We start from the raw sequence: 16,697 nt of genomic DNA, 5'->3' as shown, positions 1-16,697 counted from the left end.
CATCATTAGTTGCAATTCTTATTTGCACAAAATTGCGAAATTGCAAGAACTGCGATCCAACCTGTGCCGTGATAAGCTACTGAAACATACTCGTTACTGGCATTACTGGTATTTTCGAGCATGCCGCATGCGGTCACACTACACTCCACTTGTAGTAGTAGTTGTTGCGTGCACCGCGTATAGAAGATCCGCGCACTTGCTACGTAAGAAAGGGTGTTAATTTATTGATAAAATAACCAGCAGTGAAATATTATGTAAATGTAAATGTAAATGTACCAATACAAATTATAAACTCTAAATATGAAAGTGGCTGCAGTGCAACATAACTGATTCACAGACGATAGAAATAAGTGTGCACATGTGTGTGTGTGTGTGTGGTGATTGTGGTTCAAGCGGAAATCCATGGATATTGAGTCATAAGCCTCAAGAGGAACGCGTCATGCCGTTGTTGTTGATATATAAATATTAATTGTATATTGTCATAGGCATTAATTTGATTAACGGACTCACAATTGAATTAGTATGCAAAAGTACAAATTATAAAATACACACACACATACACATAAAGCAACTGCTGTTAGTGCTGTGTGCTAGTGCAGTTTGCTCATCTTTATTAATTAATTAATTACTTGACCTCTGGGCACGGCACTTGAGAAGTCGAGAATTGTTTAAAACAATTCATGTACATCCACATAGACACTTAGAAAGAGCGAGAGAGCGAGCAGTCGAATAGTTCGCGTTGAGTTCGAGTGCACGTAATACTTGTTTACATAGCTACAAATACACACGTACAAATGTAGCTACTATGCTGACAGTATGTGTGTGTGTGTGTGAGCGAAGTTTCTCTCAGTAGCTACGCTGCTGCTCATTTCGTTTTAATTTCTTTTTATTTACTTTTAGTTCACACAGATCAGGTTTTGCTACGAGCAACGCCAGCCAAACAGCTCAAGTGAAGTCCTCGTTGCAGCTGCATTGCATTACATTTCTTCGTCTCCCTTTTAACATACGATTCTAAGGTGCGAAAGAGAACAAGTGGCAGAGCAGGTTGAAGTTGAAGCAGAAGCCGAAACAGAAACAGAACCCGAGAACGCATCCCCGGAAATACCAATAGAAAAACGAGTAGGATAAGCGAAACACCAGATAAAGCGCATACATAAAGAAAGCCTCTAAAACGCAATGCGATCAATTTGAAAAAAAGAGAGAGAGAGATAAAGAAAGTACGAAACTAGAGTGAAGAACTAAACCAATGCAGCTTTTTGCGCTGCAGCACACACATACATAAACAGACGCACACACACATAATCTTTGGCACAATTTTCTGAATGGAATAATTATGTTGTGATGGGCTCGTGCTCGTGTACACGGCGACACTTTTTGTTGTCAACATGCTTCCTGCAAATGGTGAGTATTGTGTGAGTGGTGGTGTTGTGACCCTATTTACAAAAACACTAATCTCTTTTATATTTATTATTTATCTGTTTGGTATACATGCATGCAAACAATGCGTGATATCTGTTCGATTTCAATGCTATATAGATAACGATTATCGAACGCCAGGTATTCGACTTTCTCGGATACATGTGGGCGCCCATATTGGTCAACTTCTTTCAAATACTGTTTATAATATTTGGATTCTATGGCGCATATCATTTTAGAATCAAATACATCATAACAGTAAGTACCCAAAAAAAAAAAAACCCTCCACTACAACACCATCCGCCGCGATAACGCTTGAACGATAACCCAAATTTTCTTTGTTTGGTCAGTATTTACTATGGAACTTCGTTTGGATTGGCTGGAATGCGTTTCTGATATGCTTCTATTTGAATGTCGGCAGCCTGGATAGGGTAAGCAGCGTAATTGGGGTCACTTAAGTCCAAATGCACAATTTACAACTTCCCGAAAACGTAGATTTTTCAGAAATTTATATTTAAACATTCTTAAATACAGATTGTTCGAAAATCAAGTTGTTAATTTCAATTAGGTAAATTTTGATTTTCGAATTGGAAATGGGTTAGATTGTTTATTATATATTTTAATATACTATTTTAACACTTTTATTGCCCAACAGGATAGCGATTTGCTTAACATGGGCACGGGCAGCGTGTCGTGGTTCGAGGCAAACGGTTATGGCTGTAAGCCCACCTATAACATAACCTCAGACGATCCATATCGGCCACTGCGTCCAGAACTTGTGGAGGATTGCCTATTGGACTATACGCTCGTTGAGGTCATCCACTCGGGCGTACAGTGCGCGCTGGCGGTGAGCATATTAATCAATTTTAAGTGCTCCGAATTGTTATAAATTGTGTGCTTCACTCTTACTCTACTATTGCATGAACAAATTTATGTAGCTGCTGGGCATACTTGGTGCGATTCTGATCAGCTGTATATTTCTCGATGAGGACGACAGATGTAAGTTACTCGAATACACTCTCTAAATATATAGCACACACATATATACACACATACATATATATATATATATAAATATGTATCTAATCACCAAACACTAATGGGTAAATGCTATTTAACACATGTAGTTCGTATAATTCTTATAATTTATAAACTCAACCTTAACATCTATATGTACATATTTTTATTGGAATAATTCTCAATTCGTTTCCTAAGTTAAAATCAGTAAGATCAACAAAATTGTGCCGAATGTTTGTGAACGCAACGAATGTCTTGTTTATATATATATTTTTAATTTATATTATTTATTGTTACACAAAAAAAAAAGTGTCATGTAATATGATTTTCGATGCTTTGTTATGTCCACCGACTTGCCCGGAATGCGAAAGAAATGTTTATAAAACACTGTGTTCAACCATATGCCACACACACATATATCACATATCATTACATATACTACATACATATATGCTCGTCAACGTAATCCATGTTATTATTTATGTCATAACAACAACTGCAGCAACAACAAGCAAGAAACAAAAAGAAAGAAAGATATTGTATTGTATTGTATTGTATTGTGTAAATGCTTATAATGAACGTTTTAATCGCTGATAATAATAATAATATTGTTATAACGATATGTACTATATTATAATGTTAAAGCATCTTAATCAATTTCTGGTTTACAGTCGATTTCATGAACGGCGACGCGAAGAGTCCACAGCACACCGTTGTCCATCCAATGTACGTGAGCTATACAAGTATACCAACAACATCCGCAAGCGCCACAATGCAATCTAATAAGCAACTGCAACTGCAGCAGCAACTGCAGCAGCAGCAGCTGCAGCATCATCAGCAGCAACAGCAACAACAACAAAACTCACTGCAATTCTATCATCATCAACACCGACACAAAACGAGCAACAACAACAGCAACTACAACAGCCACAACAACAACAACAGCAATTGCAACAGCTACAATAATACACTTAATAATGTTCATCAGCCACAGCCTCAGCCAGACACAGCAAATAACCATAACGCATACCAACAACCACATTTAACCCACACAAGTGGCACAAACGCCGCCACCGAGCAGCAGCAGGCCAGTTGCAACAGCGGCAGCAGCAGCAGCCTAAGCCGGCTCAAGTCGCTGAGTCGCAAGCAGCAGCAACAGCAGCAGCAGCAAACGCAACCATCCAACCACATTGAGAGCAACCACAGCCAGAAGGGCAAACGTCTCTATCAGTCCAAGGCACATGCCCTAAACTCAGTCAGTCCCATGTCCACATCTCTGTCGCCCCAAAGCGCTCAGCTGTCAACGCCCTCGCTTTCGTATGCCTCGCTGCAGAACTCGAATCCGCAGCTGGCGACATCGTTGAGCAACAGCAACTATAGCATTTTCCATGGTGGCGACACCAGCAGTGCAGCCAGCGGTCATTTTGCCCGCATCCATCATAAGCCCAAGACTCCCAAATCTGTGCCGGATATTAAGTACACTCAGGTGGCTTTGGCGCGCCTCTCGCGCAATCTCGAGGAGGATGAGGACTGCTTCTCGCTGCAGAATCTATCGCCCAATGGCGATACCGGTGTCACCTATGTGCCATTCCAGAGTCCCACACCAAACAGCCTCTTTGTGGGCGGTGAGAATAACAATGTGGGGCCACCGATACCGCACATTGCCTTCAATTCCTACCAAGATCAAATCCAGTCTAGTCCCAACAACAATAATCGCTATGCCTACGAGCCATCGCCTCAGCCACTTCCATTGATTTCGGGCTATTCGCCCAAGCCGCTGCGCGGTTTCAAGCAACTGCCACGCCCCACTCAGATTCCAATTCCCACTGTGCCCATACACAGCTGCATGGCGGAGCAGGAGACGCTGGCGTTGTCGCCACCGCCGCCGCCGGCGCCCCGTCCACATATATTCCAGCCCCGACTGGGCCAAGCGCCCTATCCAGATCTCTCGCCAGAGATTGCCGAGAAATATGCGATGCCCACACAGCATGTGCCCGGCTCGCCGATGGTGCGACGCAATCAGCGTCGTCCACGTCCCCATCCGGCGCAGGCCAACTTCTGCGATCAGATACGCGACACTCCGCCCGGCTATATGGTCCGCACGCACAGCGACGATCAGCTGGAGGAGCAACAGTCGGCGCCGCATGTCAATCGGCGCAGTGGACGCAAGGCTCGTCCACGCTCCTTCTGCAACTCGATTGTGGGCGCACAGGCCTAAGCTCAGATGATCCTCATCACTGCATTCCTCTCTGATTATTGACCAAAATCTTATAGACTTATAGGCAGGCAGCTGCTGTTGCCCCTCTTTCTCTCTCTCTCTCTCTCACTCTCTCCACCTCTCTCTTCGATCTTATTTATTGCCAGACAGACGCTGCCGAAGCTGAAGCTCTTCCAGTCTCTCTATCCCACACTCGCTCTCCCTGACTCAAGTATGTCCAGCTCCTCTAATATACATGCTATATATTATAAAGTGTCTTTATATATCTCTCACTTCTCTCTCTCTCTCTCTCTCTTACTCTCTGTCTCTCTCTCTATATATGTATATTTCTCCTGCAGGTGCTGGGCGTTTTGCCGCTTGTGTCCCTTGTGTTGTCCATACTAACGTATAACGTATCGTATTTCACATTTTAGTATGTGTTGTCGTTTTTGTTGTGGCTAACAGAGTTTGTTTGTTTTTTTTATATATATATATTTTTATTGAACGTTAAATACATCTCCGTTGTGGTTAACGAGATGGAAATTAGGGAAACGCGATGGGAACACTTTGAGCGTGACAAATCGAAAAGTGTCTCAAGGTGAAGGTGAGCAATAGTAATTGTTCCCAATTCCAAGCGAACCTTTTAAAGCTCAAAAATGAACCACGAGAAAGAAACTAATTAATTTTACTAGTAGGAATTCCAGTTACCAAGGAAACAATTAACAAATGTGACAAGAACATTTGACAGAAATCACACAAAAAATATTGCAAATTTACAAACAAAAAAGAAGTGAAACAGACTTGTTTATAATATAATTTTTTATTATCCGCTGTGGGTAAACATTTTCTAATTGAAAATTTGCAATATTTTCCGAATTCCTTATGAAAACCAGAAATAACTGAATGTAGTAAGAGAAATATATGATTTCTCTGTATTCTGTTAGCTTGCTCTTGATGTGAAAACTAGATTTAAGATAAAGCTTTAATTCGGATGCCTTGAAAGCCATTAACAAAATTATAAATTATGTGACACACACACACACATATATACATTTACACATATATACACACACACATGTGAGACTTTCCATAATGGCTAATTTAAAAACATGAAATGTGATAGAAAAATGTTACAAAAGAAACGAAAAAAACTAACGAAAAACAAAATGATGAGTGGAGGAAGAGAAGAGAAGCGTTACGCGAAGCGGAAAGTCCAATGCCTTCATAATTTTATGTTAAACTGTGATACTACATAACGATAAATGAAAGAAAACACACACACATAAAAATGTCACAAAACTTTATCGAAAAAAATCAAAAAGAAAAGCGAATTCAAAATTGTAGAAACTGCAAACAAAATGCCGAAAACGTTTCAAGGTCAAACGATGAAAGAAAAAAAAAACGCCAATGCAACCAAAATGCCTTTTTGAAACTGGAGGAGGAGGAGGAGTAAAAGAAGGCGAAGGAGCAACTGCTGCCATAGCTTCTCCAAGGAACTACTAACTGAATATAGTTGCCTTTTGTTGTTTTTTTTTTTGATAAATGAGAAAGAAAATATCTAAATAGCATACCATAAATAAATAAACGCGTAGTTATCAAAAATGTTGCGACATTCGTTATATATATACACACATATATATATATAAATATATATATATATACTTATAAATATATATCAATTGTTAAGTATAGAGTTAAGCTTTACAACAACAAATTCGCTAATTAGTAATTAGTTATGTGCGAGCACACACACACAGGCAGAAACGATCTAGAGTACTACTTAGCTAGAGTAAATATATACATAGATACATATATGTATTTACATACGAGCTGATTGCGTGCCAATTTTAGCAACAAAAAAATGAAGAAAAAAAAAACACCCAACAAAAATTCAAGCGTTTCCCAATAAATGTTCATTTACACAAATGTTTGGCCTTTAACTTGCGTCGTATTGCCTTATCGTCCTAAATCTGGTTAACTGGTTTCATGTAGCAAAACTTGGCAATGTGTCTGTATCTCTCTCTCTCTCTCTCTCTCTCCCTCTCCCTCTGCTAACCAACAACGTCTTTTTGTAGCTAATCCTGTTTTGCATTTAACCGCCTTCCAAAAATATATTGTATCACACACCAAATCTCTAACCCAACGCCCAGGTAACTGCTGCCACCTGTTTAGTTTTGTTCGTATTTTAGCTAGCTTTCTGCCCGTCTTATCCACTCTTTATTGACACGCTCTCTGTTCTGTAATCTCTGCAGTGAAGCACATTAACAAGCAGTCCAAGCATCGCCAGTCGCTCTACTCCATCGAGTTTGGCGCCAGCAGCGACACCATTCGACACCGTGGCGATGTCATGCTGGGCTACGGCGACCACGATCCACACGACCAGGACGGCGGCGAGCTGAGTCCCAAACCGATGACGCCGCGTCGCGTCAAGCGGCGCTCGGTGATGGCACGCGGCTCCCATGGGCGGCAATCAAGCGGCGGCAGCAGCAGCACTCGACGTTCCCATCACGGCTCCAGTAATACGCTGCGCTCAAAGCATGGCGGTGCTGGTGGACACGCTGCTGACAGCAGCAGCGGCAGCTATGTGCGTAGCAGTACACGCAGTTCGCGGCGCAAATATCACCAGAATCCGGTTACAAAGCTGCTGGATCAGCAGCAACAGCTGCAACTGCATCATCAGCAACAACAACAACAGCAGCAACAACTCCACCAGCAACAGTATCAACAGCCGCAGTTGGGCTCTTTTCATCGCCAGGAGAAGCGTCCACTTACCGCAACCAATTTGCAATCGCTAAACGATGACATTGTCAACAACAGCAACAATGTGGCCGGGCAGCTGGGCAGCCTGGGCAAGAGCAACAGTCATTATTATCACAGCTATCGCAAGAACATTCCGCTGGATCCCATCTACTACAATACCAATGGGCAGGGAATGCTGTTCGCTGCTGGCAATATGGAGGAACAAGCATCTCCACCGTTGCCGCCGCCACCGCCAGCGCCGCTTGTGGGTCTGCAAAATTCTGCTGGCGGCGGTGGTGGTGGCCACTACAATCCCAGCTATCAGCACTCCACGACACAGCTGAACGATGTGGGCCATGCCAGCGATGAGCTCTACAACAATCGGCCGCCCTCGGTGCGTTCCAGCTACTCAAATTTCCATGGCTCGCGACCGCTCTCCACAGCGTACAACACCACGGAGAATGTGTTTGCGGGCTTGAGCGGTGCCAGCGCCAGTCCGCCGCAGCCGCCCTGCACACCGCCGCTCTACCAGCAGCATCCCATCCATCAACAGCAGCAGCAGCAACAATATCTGCCACCACCTGTGCCGGAACCGGCGCCCAGCTATGTCAGTGCCCAGTCGCATGGTCATATGTCGTTCTCAAAGCGCACCGCCTCACGGGAGAGCATACGCTCGATGGCTTTTCTCAATAACGGGCCGCCCGCCTACAATCTCAACTATCACACGCCACCCGACTCGGAGACGACCATGTGAAAGACCAGTGTGGTTGCCCCGCAGCGTACCAATAACTTATAAGTACTTATCACACCGTATCACATCCATCGTAAATTATCAATTGCAAATTGCATCTATGATCTCGATCAGTTCTCGAATCAAGCAAACACTCTCGCCTCTGACAATATTTATACAACTTGTTTATATGCATAGATAACTGTATACATATAACTATACTATACTATACTATATCATTTGCAGACTTGTGCAACAAGCAAGCACAACAACATCGCGTCAACCATATATATCATAACTGTTTACTTATATCTTATATCTATATGTATTTAACGTAAAGCTAAACTAGTCTGTAAGTTTCTGTCGTTTTACCAAAGTGCCTTTGTATATAAACAACAAATAAACGATTCTTTTGTATGTATTTGTCAGCATTACTCTAAAGTAATTTGATCAAATTTCCGATTCGATTTCAGCTTATATTTATTTAAGAGGTAAGAAGCTTACCAACTGAGTATCATTTACACAATTTCCTACCTCAAAATAGGTTAGTATATAATCCGAAAAGTAAATAAATATAGCAGAGACACCCTTTATATAAGAGATTTAATAATAATTGAAAATTATAAAGTTTATGGTTGTAGTTGTAGCATTGATAAACATTTAAGTATATTGTAGTAGTTATAGTTATAGTATTTAATTTAGTCCTGCTGCTATTCCTTGCGACACACTAGGCATAGAAAAGGGATCAAGAGATATATGCCATTAAAAGCAGTGTTTTGAGCTATGCCAGTTCTACTTACGATCATCTGCATCCCAGCCGGGCTCGATGTCCAGTTGCATGTTGCGCTCCTTTAGCCAGGTGAAGAGCGGTGCAAAGTATTCCAAGATGCCACGTCCGCTCAGCTTCCGCTCGCCCGTTCCTATCTGCATAATATCGCGCCAGTGCTTCGTGGCGCCCAATTTCATCATATCACTGGAGGATTACTTTGTAAATATTACGATACTCATGGGATCTGGAGGGGGTAATCTTACCGGAGCAGCGTGCCCGCCTCCTTGCTGTCATGAAAGTCGCAGTTGTGCAGCGGATAGCTGGGATTCCCGGGTTTATATTGGCCACTGGCCAGGCAGAACGACCGATAAAATTGAAAGCCCAAAATTTCCGAAATGAATTTTCTGAAAAATAAAAAAATATGCAGGAATTTTTAGTTAGTGCAGGATATTATACGAGTAAAAGATATTAGTCAATTGGATGACCCACCTGGTATTGGACTTGTCTGGTTGCATGCCGCGATAGAATTTATAGTCGACGTCAAAGTCCTTGGCAGAGCGCCAGATGGGCGGCTGGACTCCAGCATACTTGTCCTGCAGGCGCCAGAAGGCGCAATTGTAGTCCTGCACACCGATGCGTCCGTCCATGACATCCACGAGGAACTTGTCGTTGATGAAATACTGCGGCACAGCCAACAGCGTGTGGACGCCCATGCGGAAAAGTCGATTGAGCAACTGCGGTTCCGTAAGACTATCATTGATCAGGATTTTCAATTTGTGTAGGTGACGCGGTGTGCCGGAGGCCAGGACAGCTGTCTCGCCGAGGGCAGCGCCAAAGCCGGGACACGGTTCTGTGTCCAGGCCGAAGGGCAGCTCTCGTTTGTAGATGTTGTACTGCAGCTCCGCCATGATGCCGTGTATCTGCATCATCTTCTTATAGTCCAGCTTGGGACAATAACGCAGTGCCACGTCCGGTGGAAAATAATACACCTGCGACTTACAATCCGCACTGCCCTCATCGTCGTTCATGCGGCGCGAATAGCGCTCATAAAAGTTGCTGGCAATTTTAAGTGGAATAATAAACGAAAGTGTAATTTCAGCTCGGGGCGGGCACTTACTCGGACATGTGATTCAAGCCCAGGGACTCAAAGAACTCGGCGGCCTTCTTGTTGATTTTAACGGGCGTGACCAACACCTGCTCCAGTCGATTATGCACCGAGGGCAACTGATCCTTGGGATACGGTGTCTGAAAGATCTGATGCGGGTACCACGCCTGCGACAGCATCTGATCCATAACGGGTGCCGATATGGCGCCATCATCCTTAAAATTCGCCTTGGGATACGCCAGAATGGCCGAGTGCCTTAAAAATGCATGCATCTCCCGATATAGCGGCATTATCTCCCAGATAACTAAGGGTGTGTAGATGATAAGGATAGAGGATACATATGGATAAGAAATGTATGTATATGTAAATAAATGTAGATAAGGGTATATATTTCAGTCCCTACTCTTATTCCTTATTGGGCGGATTTTCATGAAAGAAAACTACTCCCAAAAATGCTGCACGCCGCACATATAGTTATATATACAAACATATGTTCTTATGCAGATATTTACCCTCCTCCATCTCCGCCTGGAAGTTCTCGGTGTCGTAGTTGAGATACCAGGTGCGCGAGGGCGTCACATGGCCATTGTAGGTGGCTGCGATACGCAGCAGGCGGACATAGTCGATGAACGTATTCTTGGCATGGTTTTTCTCATTGATGGCACTGCGCCAGCTGTACCAATTGAGTTTGAGTTCCTCGTAGCGCTTGCTGCGCATATTCCGCTGATAGATCTGCGGATACATGGCCAACGGACGGCGGGCGGAGCAGTCGTCGCTGGTGCACACAAGTGAGCCGCTAATGTAATTCTGCATGTCACGCAGCAGATCCTTGGCCTGCTCATAGGCCTCGGGTCGAAGTCCCTGCAACTGCAGCTTGGCCAGTCGCTGCACTCGCCGACGTAATACCGGATCACGCAGTTGCTCCACAGGCACCACGCTCAGATTTGCAGCCAGCTCATAGACGAGCCTGTAAGTCTCCATTTCGACCTCGTGCTTGCTGGGCGCCTGGCCACCCAATGGCGATTTGCCCTTCGAGGTGAGCTGCAGAAAGATGCTCTTGCTCATATTCCAAATGGTGCGCATCCGCTGCGTGGCCACATCAAGAATACGCAGCGTCGACTCTTCATAGCTGGCGGAGTGATTCGAACTGGGTGCAGAGGTCGGCACACAGCACACCGTTGCAGCCAGGAGCAGCAACACGACGAGCACAGAACGCATCAGCATGGTTAAGAAATGGGAATTGCGTCAACTTGGTTTCCGTTGTGTGCTGCTGATGCCGATAAGTTGAGGCTTATCGCCTAAATCCCAAGTGCGCTGTAGTTTTATTTATTTTTTATTATTTTACTTTGTCTTTGCCTCCAGAGCTCTGAGCTTGGAGAGCTCTTACCGCGCACTGAGCGCCAGATTCGACTTGATCTCCTATATGAGTATTGTTTATGGGTCTGGGTGGGCAGTTTATTGAGTATACCCAATTAATAAACCTACATTGGCTTGGTTAAGCTTATAGACTCTATAAGGGTTTCTTTTAAAGTCTACTTGTGACTTACATCTAGATTTATTTATTGAATATAATTGTTTAAAATTTTATTACTCGAATATTTATTGAAGACGAACACGTTCTCAATATTTAGCAGCTTTTTTTATTCTTTAATTTTAAATATATTTGATTATATGTATAATCGTTTGGTTTATTTTAATAATTACTTTTTATACTACCCATCTTTGAACAAATATTTACTAATCGTTCTTATCACTTTTGAGCATAAAAAACTCGAGGGAAGAGTAAATCGCGCTTGCCTTGATAGTGTCTCAGTGTCGGACTCGATCCAACAAATATACTATATATATAATATTTATTTTTTATTATTTAAAAGAAAAAAATGGAATTACTTTACTTAATTGATGGTGCATAGGTGTGATCCTAAATGTTGAAGGTCGTGGCCGTATGCAATGAAGGCAATAATATGACGCATACGCCATGTGGTAGACGCAGCTGAAAGTGTTAGTTGCTAATATTACGTATACGGCAGGCAGTAAACTTGGATTTAGATTTGGATGGGAAAAGTGCAGCGAAAGGCGACACAGCTTCAATTCTTTTGTTAGCCAGTTGGCCCATATTTGGGCTTAATAATTTTGACATTTTTAGACAGCGGCCTGCGGCCTGCGGTGCAGCAGCAGCAACAGCAACAGCAGTAACGACAGCACTGTCCAAATAATATCGGGAAATTTGTCATGACCAGCAGCGCATTTGTTTATGCCGGCAGGAGAAACTGTGCCAAATCGACGCCGAGAGTTAGTCGAGAGCTGAGAGTTGAGAGTCCTTGCCACGATTTGTATTGGCCTGCGGTCGTTGCTTTTGACATTTTGGCCAAAACAGACTGTGGGTCGCTGCGTTGCGACACGCACATGGCACACGCCACGCCACGCCACAGCATGGACGAGAGGACCTAAGCGAGAGAGAGAGAAAGTGAGAGAGAGAGTGAGCGAGAGTCGTCCTGGCATGTGCGCAATAGGGGGAAATTTAGGGATTTGTGTGTGCGCTTCTGCTCGACTGCTCGACTGCTCTGCAGATTACGTCAAACGGAAAGGAAAACCCGTTTGCCCAGAGTCAGTCACCAACGAACCTTAGAACCGAGCAGTCGCCATGCAAATGCACGCGTCCGTAGAACAAGACACAAATACAAAAAAACAAATATAATAGTACAAAAAAAAAAGAAAAACAAAGCAAAAAAGACAACAAAAACACAACAAAAAAAGAAAAGACAGCTCACTGACACACACATAGAGACGGACACTGAGACTGAGAAACAGAGCCACACACACACACACACGCACACGTTTTAGCAGTCTGAGAAACAGAGATTTAGAAGTGCAAGCAGCGAAAAAGTGTTCTGCGCCCAAAAATAGAGTGAAATGTGCATATTGTTGTTGTTGTTGTTGTAAAGCAGGATAAAACGGAAACTAACCTACATTTTCGCGCTCTTTCGCACGCTTTCGCACATGTACAATACCAACACAACTAGCACATACCCGCACACTCACTCACACACACACACTCACTCACACACACACACATACACATTGGCAACTGTGACGCCTGTGCTCGTGCTCTCTCGTTTCCGCGAGCGCGTTTGCCTCGCACAAAAGCAAAAAGAAATCAACAGTAAATTGTAATAACACTTCTCAGCTTAAGGTGTGTGCGTGCACCGCTGTCGTCGTCGTCGTCGTCGCTGTCGCTGTCGCTGTCGTCGCTTTCGCCCGTTTGTTTCGCGTGTGTGTGTGCGTGTGTGTATGTGTGTCAAACAATGTGCGTGCCAGCGCTTTTTTTGTTGCTCTTACCTGGTCCTGCTCCGCCGCTGCTGATTCCGTTTTGCCAACGTTGTTGCATAGAGTCGCGAGACGGCGATTGCGACTAAAATAAAAATGTAATTAATGTTAAATATATACATATATACAAAATAGAATAACAACACTAACAAGTACAACAGCAGCAACAAAAGCAACAGCAGTAATAATAATTATAATAATAATCATAATAATAACAACAACAAAAGTGTGCCCAGCTGCGGGCAATTGAAGTCGCCGCAGTTTCACTGCAAAGTAAAAGAAGGAAGCGACAAAGAAAATGAATCAAACAAAATGAACTGCAATTGCAACAATCGAATGCAGGCGAATGCGTATATAAATAGAAACTAGTGCATTGGGCAAATTGAAATGTAAATACACACACACACACACACACATACACACACACTTACAAGCATAGATTCGCACGCGTGTGTGTTTGTATGTGTGTGCATATCCTGTGCGTTACGATTACATAAAGAAAATAGTAACAGTAACAGTAAGAGCAGCCGCAGCAGCCGCAGCAGCAGCAGCAGCAGTAACTACAATAAAAAGCAATTAGCAATTTATAAAGGTAAATCATCGAACATTTCAATCCGTTGCGCTTTGTAGTTATATGTATGTGTATATATATATATGTGTATGTGTGTGTGTGTTTTCGTGTTTTCATTAGTGACACGACAGCTTGAATGTGAACCATGTGGTATGGTGTGTTGGGCTTGGGTGGGATTGGGTTGGGTAAGGGGTTTTGTGGTCGTTTTGCCCATTGCGGTTTGCGGCTTGCGGCGTTGGTTTTCGGCCCATAAATTAGCGCTTGATGTTGTGCACTTAACTAGAGCACCGCACAAGGCAACGTTCGTGTGCCATTCGAAAGAAAATGAAGAAAGTAAAAAATAAAAATAAAACGTGTAGCATAACTCAAGGCGCAGTCAGCAGCTTCCGCTACGCTTTAAAGCGCCCAACTCCCAACTTGCCAACTCCCTGAGGTCACGCCCAAGAAAGTTAAAAAAAAAATATAATAATACAACAACAGATTCATAATAAAAATACGCTTTGTTAATGTCCTTCTGCTCTCATTGTTGTAATAAAAATATTTTGACGATTTGTGTGCTTAGCGCAAGCTGGTTTTCTTCTGCTTACTGATTTCGGCCACTTTCGGCTGCCCTTTGCCCGTTTCTCTTATTGCAAATAACAAAGCACACATACACACACACACACACACACACACACACATACACATCTCTCTTTGGCCGGCCCGCCTTTATGACTGCATTGTTGCTCATCAAGAATATGGACTCTGCCATGCCCAGCGCTCCACCTGCTTACTCCCCCTACCCCCTTTCAATCACAGTGTGTGGCTTCCGACACGGCAGTTGGCTGCCTGCCTGCCTGCCTGCCTTGCACTATGCGAGAGGTGAGCAGTGGCAAACTTGATATTGAATATTTTATGGCACTTCATCTAACGTTTTCCATTTCGCCAGCGTCAGCGGTGTCAAGAAGTTTGTAAAACACAACAGGAAGCAGGCCTACCTGCCTGCCACAACTTACCCACAGCAACAGCAACAACAACAACAACAACCACAACTACAACACCAATACAAATACCAACAAACACAACACAAAAGCTCAGCAAACTGAGCAGCATCCAAGCGTCGCCTCCTTCGGCAGCTCTTCCTTTGCTCTTTGCTCTATGCCATTTATCAATTCTTGTAACTTACTTTTGCTTGTGTCTGTGTGTGTATTTTTCTCACTTTCTGTGCGTGTGTGTGTGTCTGTGTGCGTTAATGTTAATTAACTTTATCTTTGTTAAGCTTTAAGTCTTAAAGTGTGTGCACATTTTCCGGCTTGCCGTGTGTTTATCTTTTCCGTTACGCACATTACGTATACGTTACGTAAACTTAATGCGCTCGCATTACGTACAAGCCGCCACATAAGCCACGTTTAAGTGTAGGTGTCTTAAGCACTGCATTAGCGTTTACCAATTTCCGCTTAATGACTGCCTAAATCATGCTCTGCTAAATTGGCCTGATATTTTCTACACTTATCCATATACCAGCCAACAACTAGTTTGCTCCATTAAATCATTTGAAATCCTTTACTTAAGAGCAGCCACTCGAGTGTATGTGGTAATTTTAATTGGCGAGAAACGTGAAGCTCTGCAATTAATTAATGAATGTGGAATTAATCAATCAATTTAATGGCTTATGAAAATTCACTGTTAAAAAAGTGATTAGAAACAGCTTATAAGAAAGCTATTAATAATATTAATTAATGATTTAGGGAAATGAGATAATAATCAATGTTCTCAATAATGTCATTTGCCTTATGGACAAAAAAATAAAGTTTATGCTCAGTGTGGAAAGGCCATAATTTATTAATAAAGGCGATTCATATTTTTAGAGAAATTGTCTTTGCAAAGTTGAACATTCATTACACTATTTCAAACAATGAAAGAAAATAAATTAAATCGAGAAACTTAATTTGCTAAACGTTCTCGAACCATTCTGCAAAGAATGTATTGAGGATAAATTAATTTTCGTCCGTTTTGTTATGCATCCATTCTCCATACAATTTTCCCAACATATTTATATACGTAACTGAGCATAAAACTAATAAGCTGTCTTTTTTCCCCAATTTTGCAGAAGACCCAAACACAAAGCACAAAATGTAAGGCGGCAACAATAATCAACGCAACGCAAAGCAACAAAGCAGTAAAAAGCAAGCGAACAAAAGCGATTTGTTAGTTTGGTGAAGGGGGGCCGAAGCAGTGAAAGAAAAGAGGCGATGCCCCATTATTGGAAACTGTCATACTCGTCAGATTTGCATAGCTTTAGAACCAACGGGATAAAAACGGCAGCATCATGCCAATGCCGAACGTGATAAGCACAACAAATGCGAGAGCAATGCGAAATGTTAACAATGGCGACAATATTAACGCTAAATGCGACGATCCCAATGTGTGAGCCGAGTACAACAAAGAGTAGCCAAAAGTGTGTGTAAAAGAGACAGAGCAACACATCAAGACAGACAGAGAGACAGAGAGAGAAAGAGATAGAGAGAGAAAGAGATAGAGAGGCAGCAAAGGGAAAGCAAGCAAGAGATGCAGCTGCGATAAGAGCGAACAAGGGCAACAACAACATCAACAACAACAACAGCAACAGCAACAAGAGCAACAAGAGCAACAAAAGCAACAAGGAGATAAACGAGGACAATCAGTCAAGATGAGTGATGATCAAACGCTAGCAGCGCAGAATGATGATAAAGGTGAGTGTATAAAGGTGCTAAGCTATGCAATCTATGGCTAAAGGCCACCAAGGTTTCTTGGCCGGCCAAAAAACCCATAAATATCGAGTATGGAGCAGATTGCTTGCTTGGTGAG

General features: G+C 42.8%; 3 protein-coding genes across 7 annotated transcripts in view; 2 read left to right on the top strand and 1 right to left on the bottom strand.

The window, feature by feature from the left end:
• Positions 1 to 24: 24 nt before the first annotated feature.
• On the top strand, positions 25 to 8,520 carry LOC6559715 (sodium/potassium-transporting ATPase subunit beta-1-interacting protein). 4 transcript variants are annotated; one of them, XM_032734082.1, is made up of 7 exons: positions 25 to 203; positions 901 to 1,401; positions 1,537 to 1,674; positions 1,767 to 1,847; positions 2,072 to 2,263; positions 2,355 to 2,415; positions 3,105 to 5,893. In XM_032734082.1, exons 2-7 carry the CDS (start codon positions 1,342 to 1,344, stop codon positions 4,649 to 4,651), a joined length of 2,079 nt encoding a protein of 692 aa, XP_032589973.1. In that variant the 5' UTR covers positions 25 to 203; positions 901 to 1,341; the 3' UTR covers positions 4,652 to 5,893. The 4 variants fall into 4 exon arrangements, with proteins under 4 accessions (XP_032589973.1, XP_032589977.1, XP_032589974.1 ...); XM_032734086.2 differs by lacking the exon at positions 25 to 203 and adding an exon at positions 6,883 to 6,969 and having other exon boundaries at positions 3,105 to 3,159; XM_032734083.2 differs by lacking the exons at positions 25 to 203; positions 3,105 to 5,893 and adding an exon at positions 6,883 to 8,520.
• LOC6559713 (angiotensin-converting enzyme) lies at positions 8,502 to 11,367 on the bottom strand. Its single transcript, XM_001987509.2, has 6 exons — positions 10,486 to 11,367; positions 9,986 to 10,277; positions 9,358 to 9,924; positions 9,132 to 9,272; positions 8,900 to 9,072; positions 8,502 to 8,826 (listed from the first exon to the last, which is right to left on the bottom strand). The coding sequence occupies exons 1-6, from the start codon at positions 11,195 to 11,197 to the stop codon at positions 8,810 to 8,812; spliced, it is 1,902 nt and encodes a 633-aa protein (XP_001987545.1). The 5' UTR covers positions 11,198 to 11,367; the 3' UTR covers positions 8,502 to 8,809.
• A 2,510-nt stretch (positions 11,368 to 13,877) lies between these two features.
• Positions 13,878 to 16,697, top strand: part of LOC6560404 (sodium channel protein 60E) — a 35,194-nt gene continuing 32,374 nt past the window's right edge. The window contains exons 1-2 of one of the 2 annotated variants that reach the window (XM_032734079.1): positions 13,878 to 13,892; positions 15,961 to 16,582. In XM_032734079.1, the coding sequence (XP_032589970.1) occupies positions 16,540 to 16,582 (43 nt within the window). In that variant the 5' untranslated portion in view covers positions 13,878 to 13,892; positions 15,961 to 16,539. Of the gene's footprint in view, positions 13,893 to 15,960; positions 16,583 to 16,697 lie in introns of those variants that run through there. The other variant, XM_032734080.1, reaches the window with a different exon arrangement.

Source organism: Drosophila grimshawi, unplaced genomic scaffold (genome assembly GCF_018153295.1).
Source record: "Drosophila grimshawi isolate 15287-2541.00 unplaced genomic scaffold, ASM1815329v1 contig_1369, whole genome shotgun sequence".
NCBI classification, from domain to species: Eukaryota; Metazoa; Arthropoda; class Insecta; order Diptera; family Drosophilidae; genus Drosophila; species Drosophila grimshawi.
Note: the sequence above shows the minus strand (reverse complement) of the source record. Positions and strands in the feature narration are given on the sequence as shown.

Excerpts from the sequence above, each read along its gene's own strand:
- LOC6559715 (XM_032734082.1), top strand. The coding sequence starts at position 1,342 with ATGGGCTCGTGCTCGTGTACACGGCGACACTTTTTGTTGTCAACATGC. Across the intron at positions 1,848-2,071 it reads ATGTCGGCAGCCTGGATAGG|GATAGCGATTTGCTTAACAT; the intron begins GTAAGCAGCGTA and ends ATTGCCCAACAG. Across the intron at positions 2,264-2,354 it reads GCGTACAGTGCGCGCTGGCG|CTGCTGGGCATACTTGGTGC; the intron begins GTGAGCATATTA and ends AAATTTATGTAG.
- LOC6559713 (XM_001987509.2), bottom strand. The coding sequence starts at position 11,197 with ATGCTGATGCGTTCTGTGCTCGTCGTGTTGCTGCTCCTGGCTGCAACG. Across the intron at positions 9,925-9,985 it reads GGCTTGAATCACATGTCCGA|CAACTTTTATGAGCGCTATT; the intron begins GTAAGTGCCCGC and ends TAAAATTGCCAG. Across the intron at positions 9,273-9,357 it reads CCAGACAAGTCCAATACCAG|AAAATTCATTTCGGAAATTT; the intron begins GTGGGTCATCCA and ends TTTATTTTTCAG.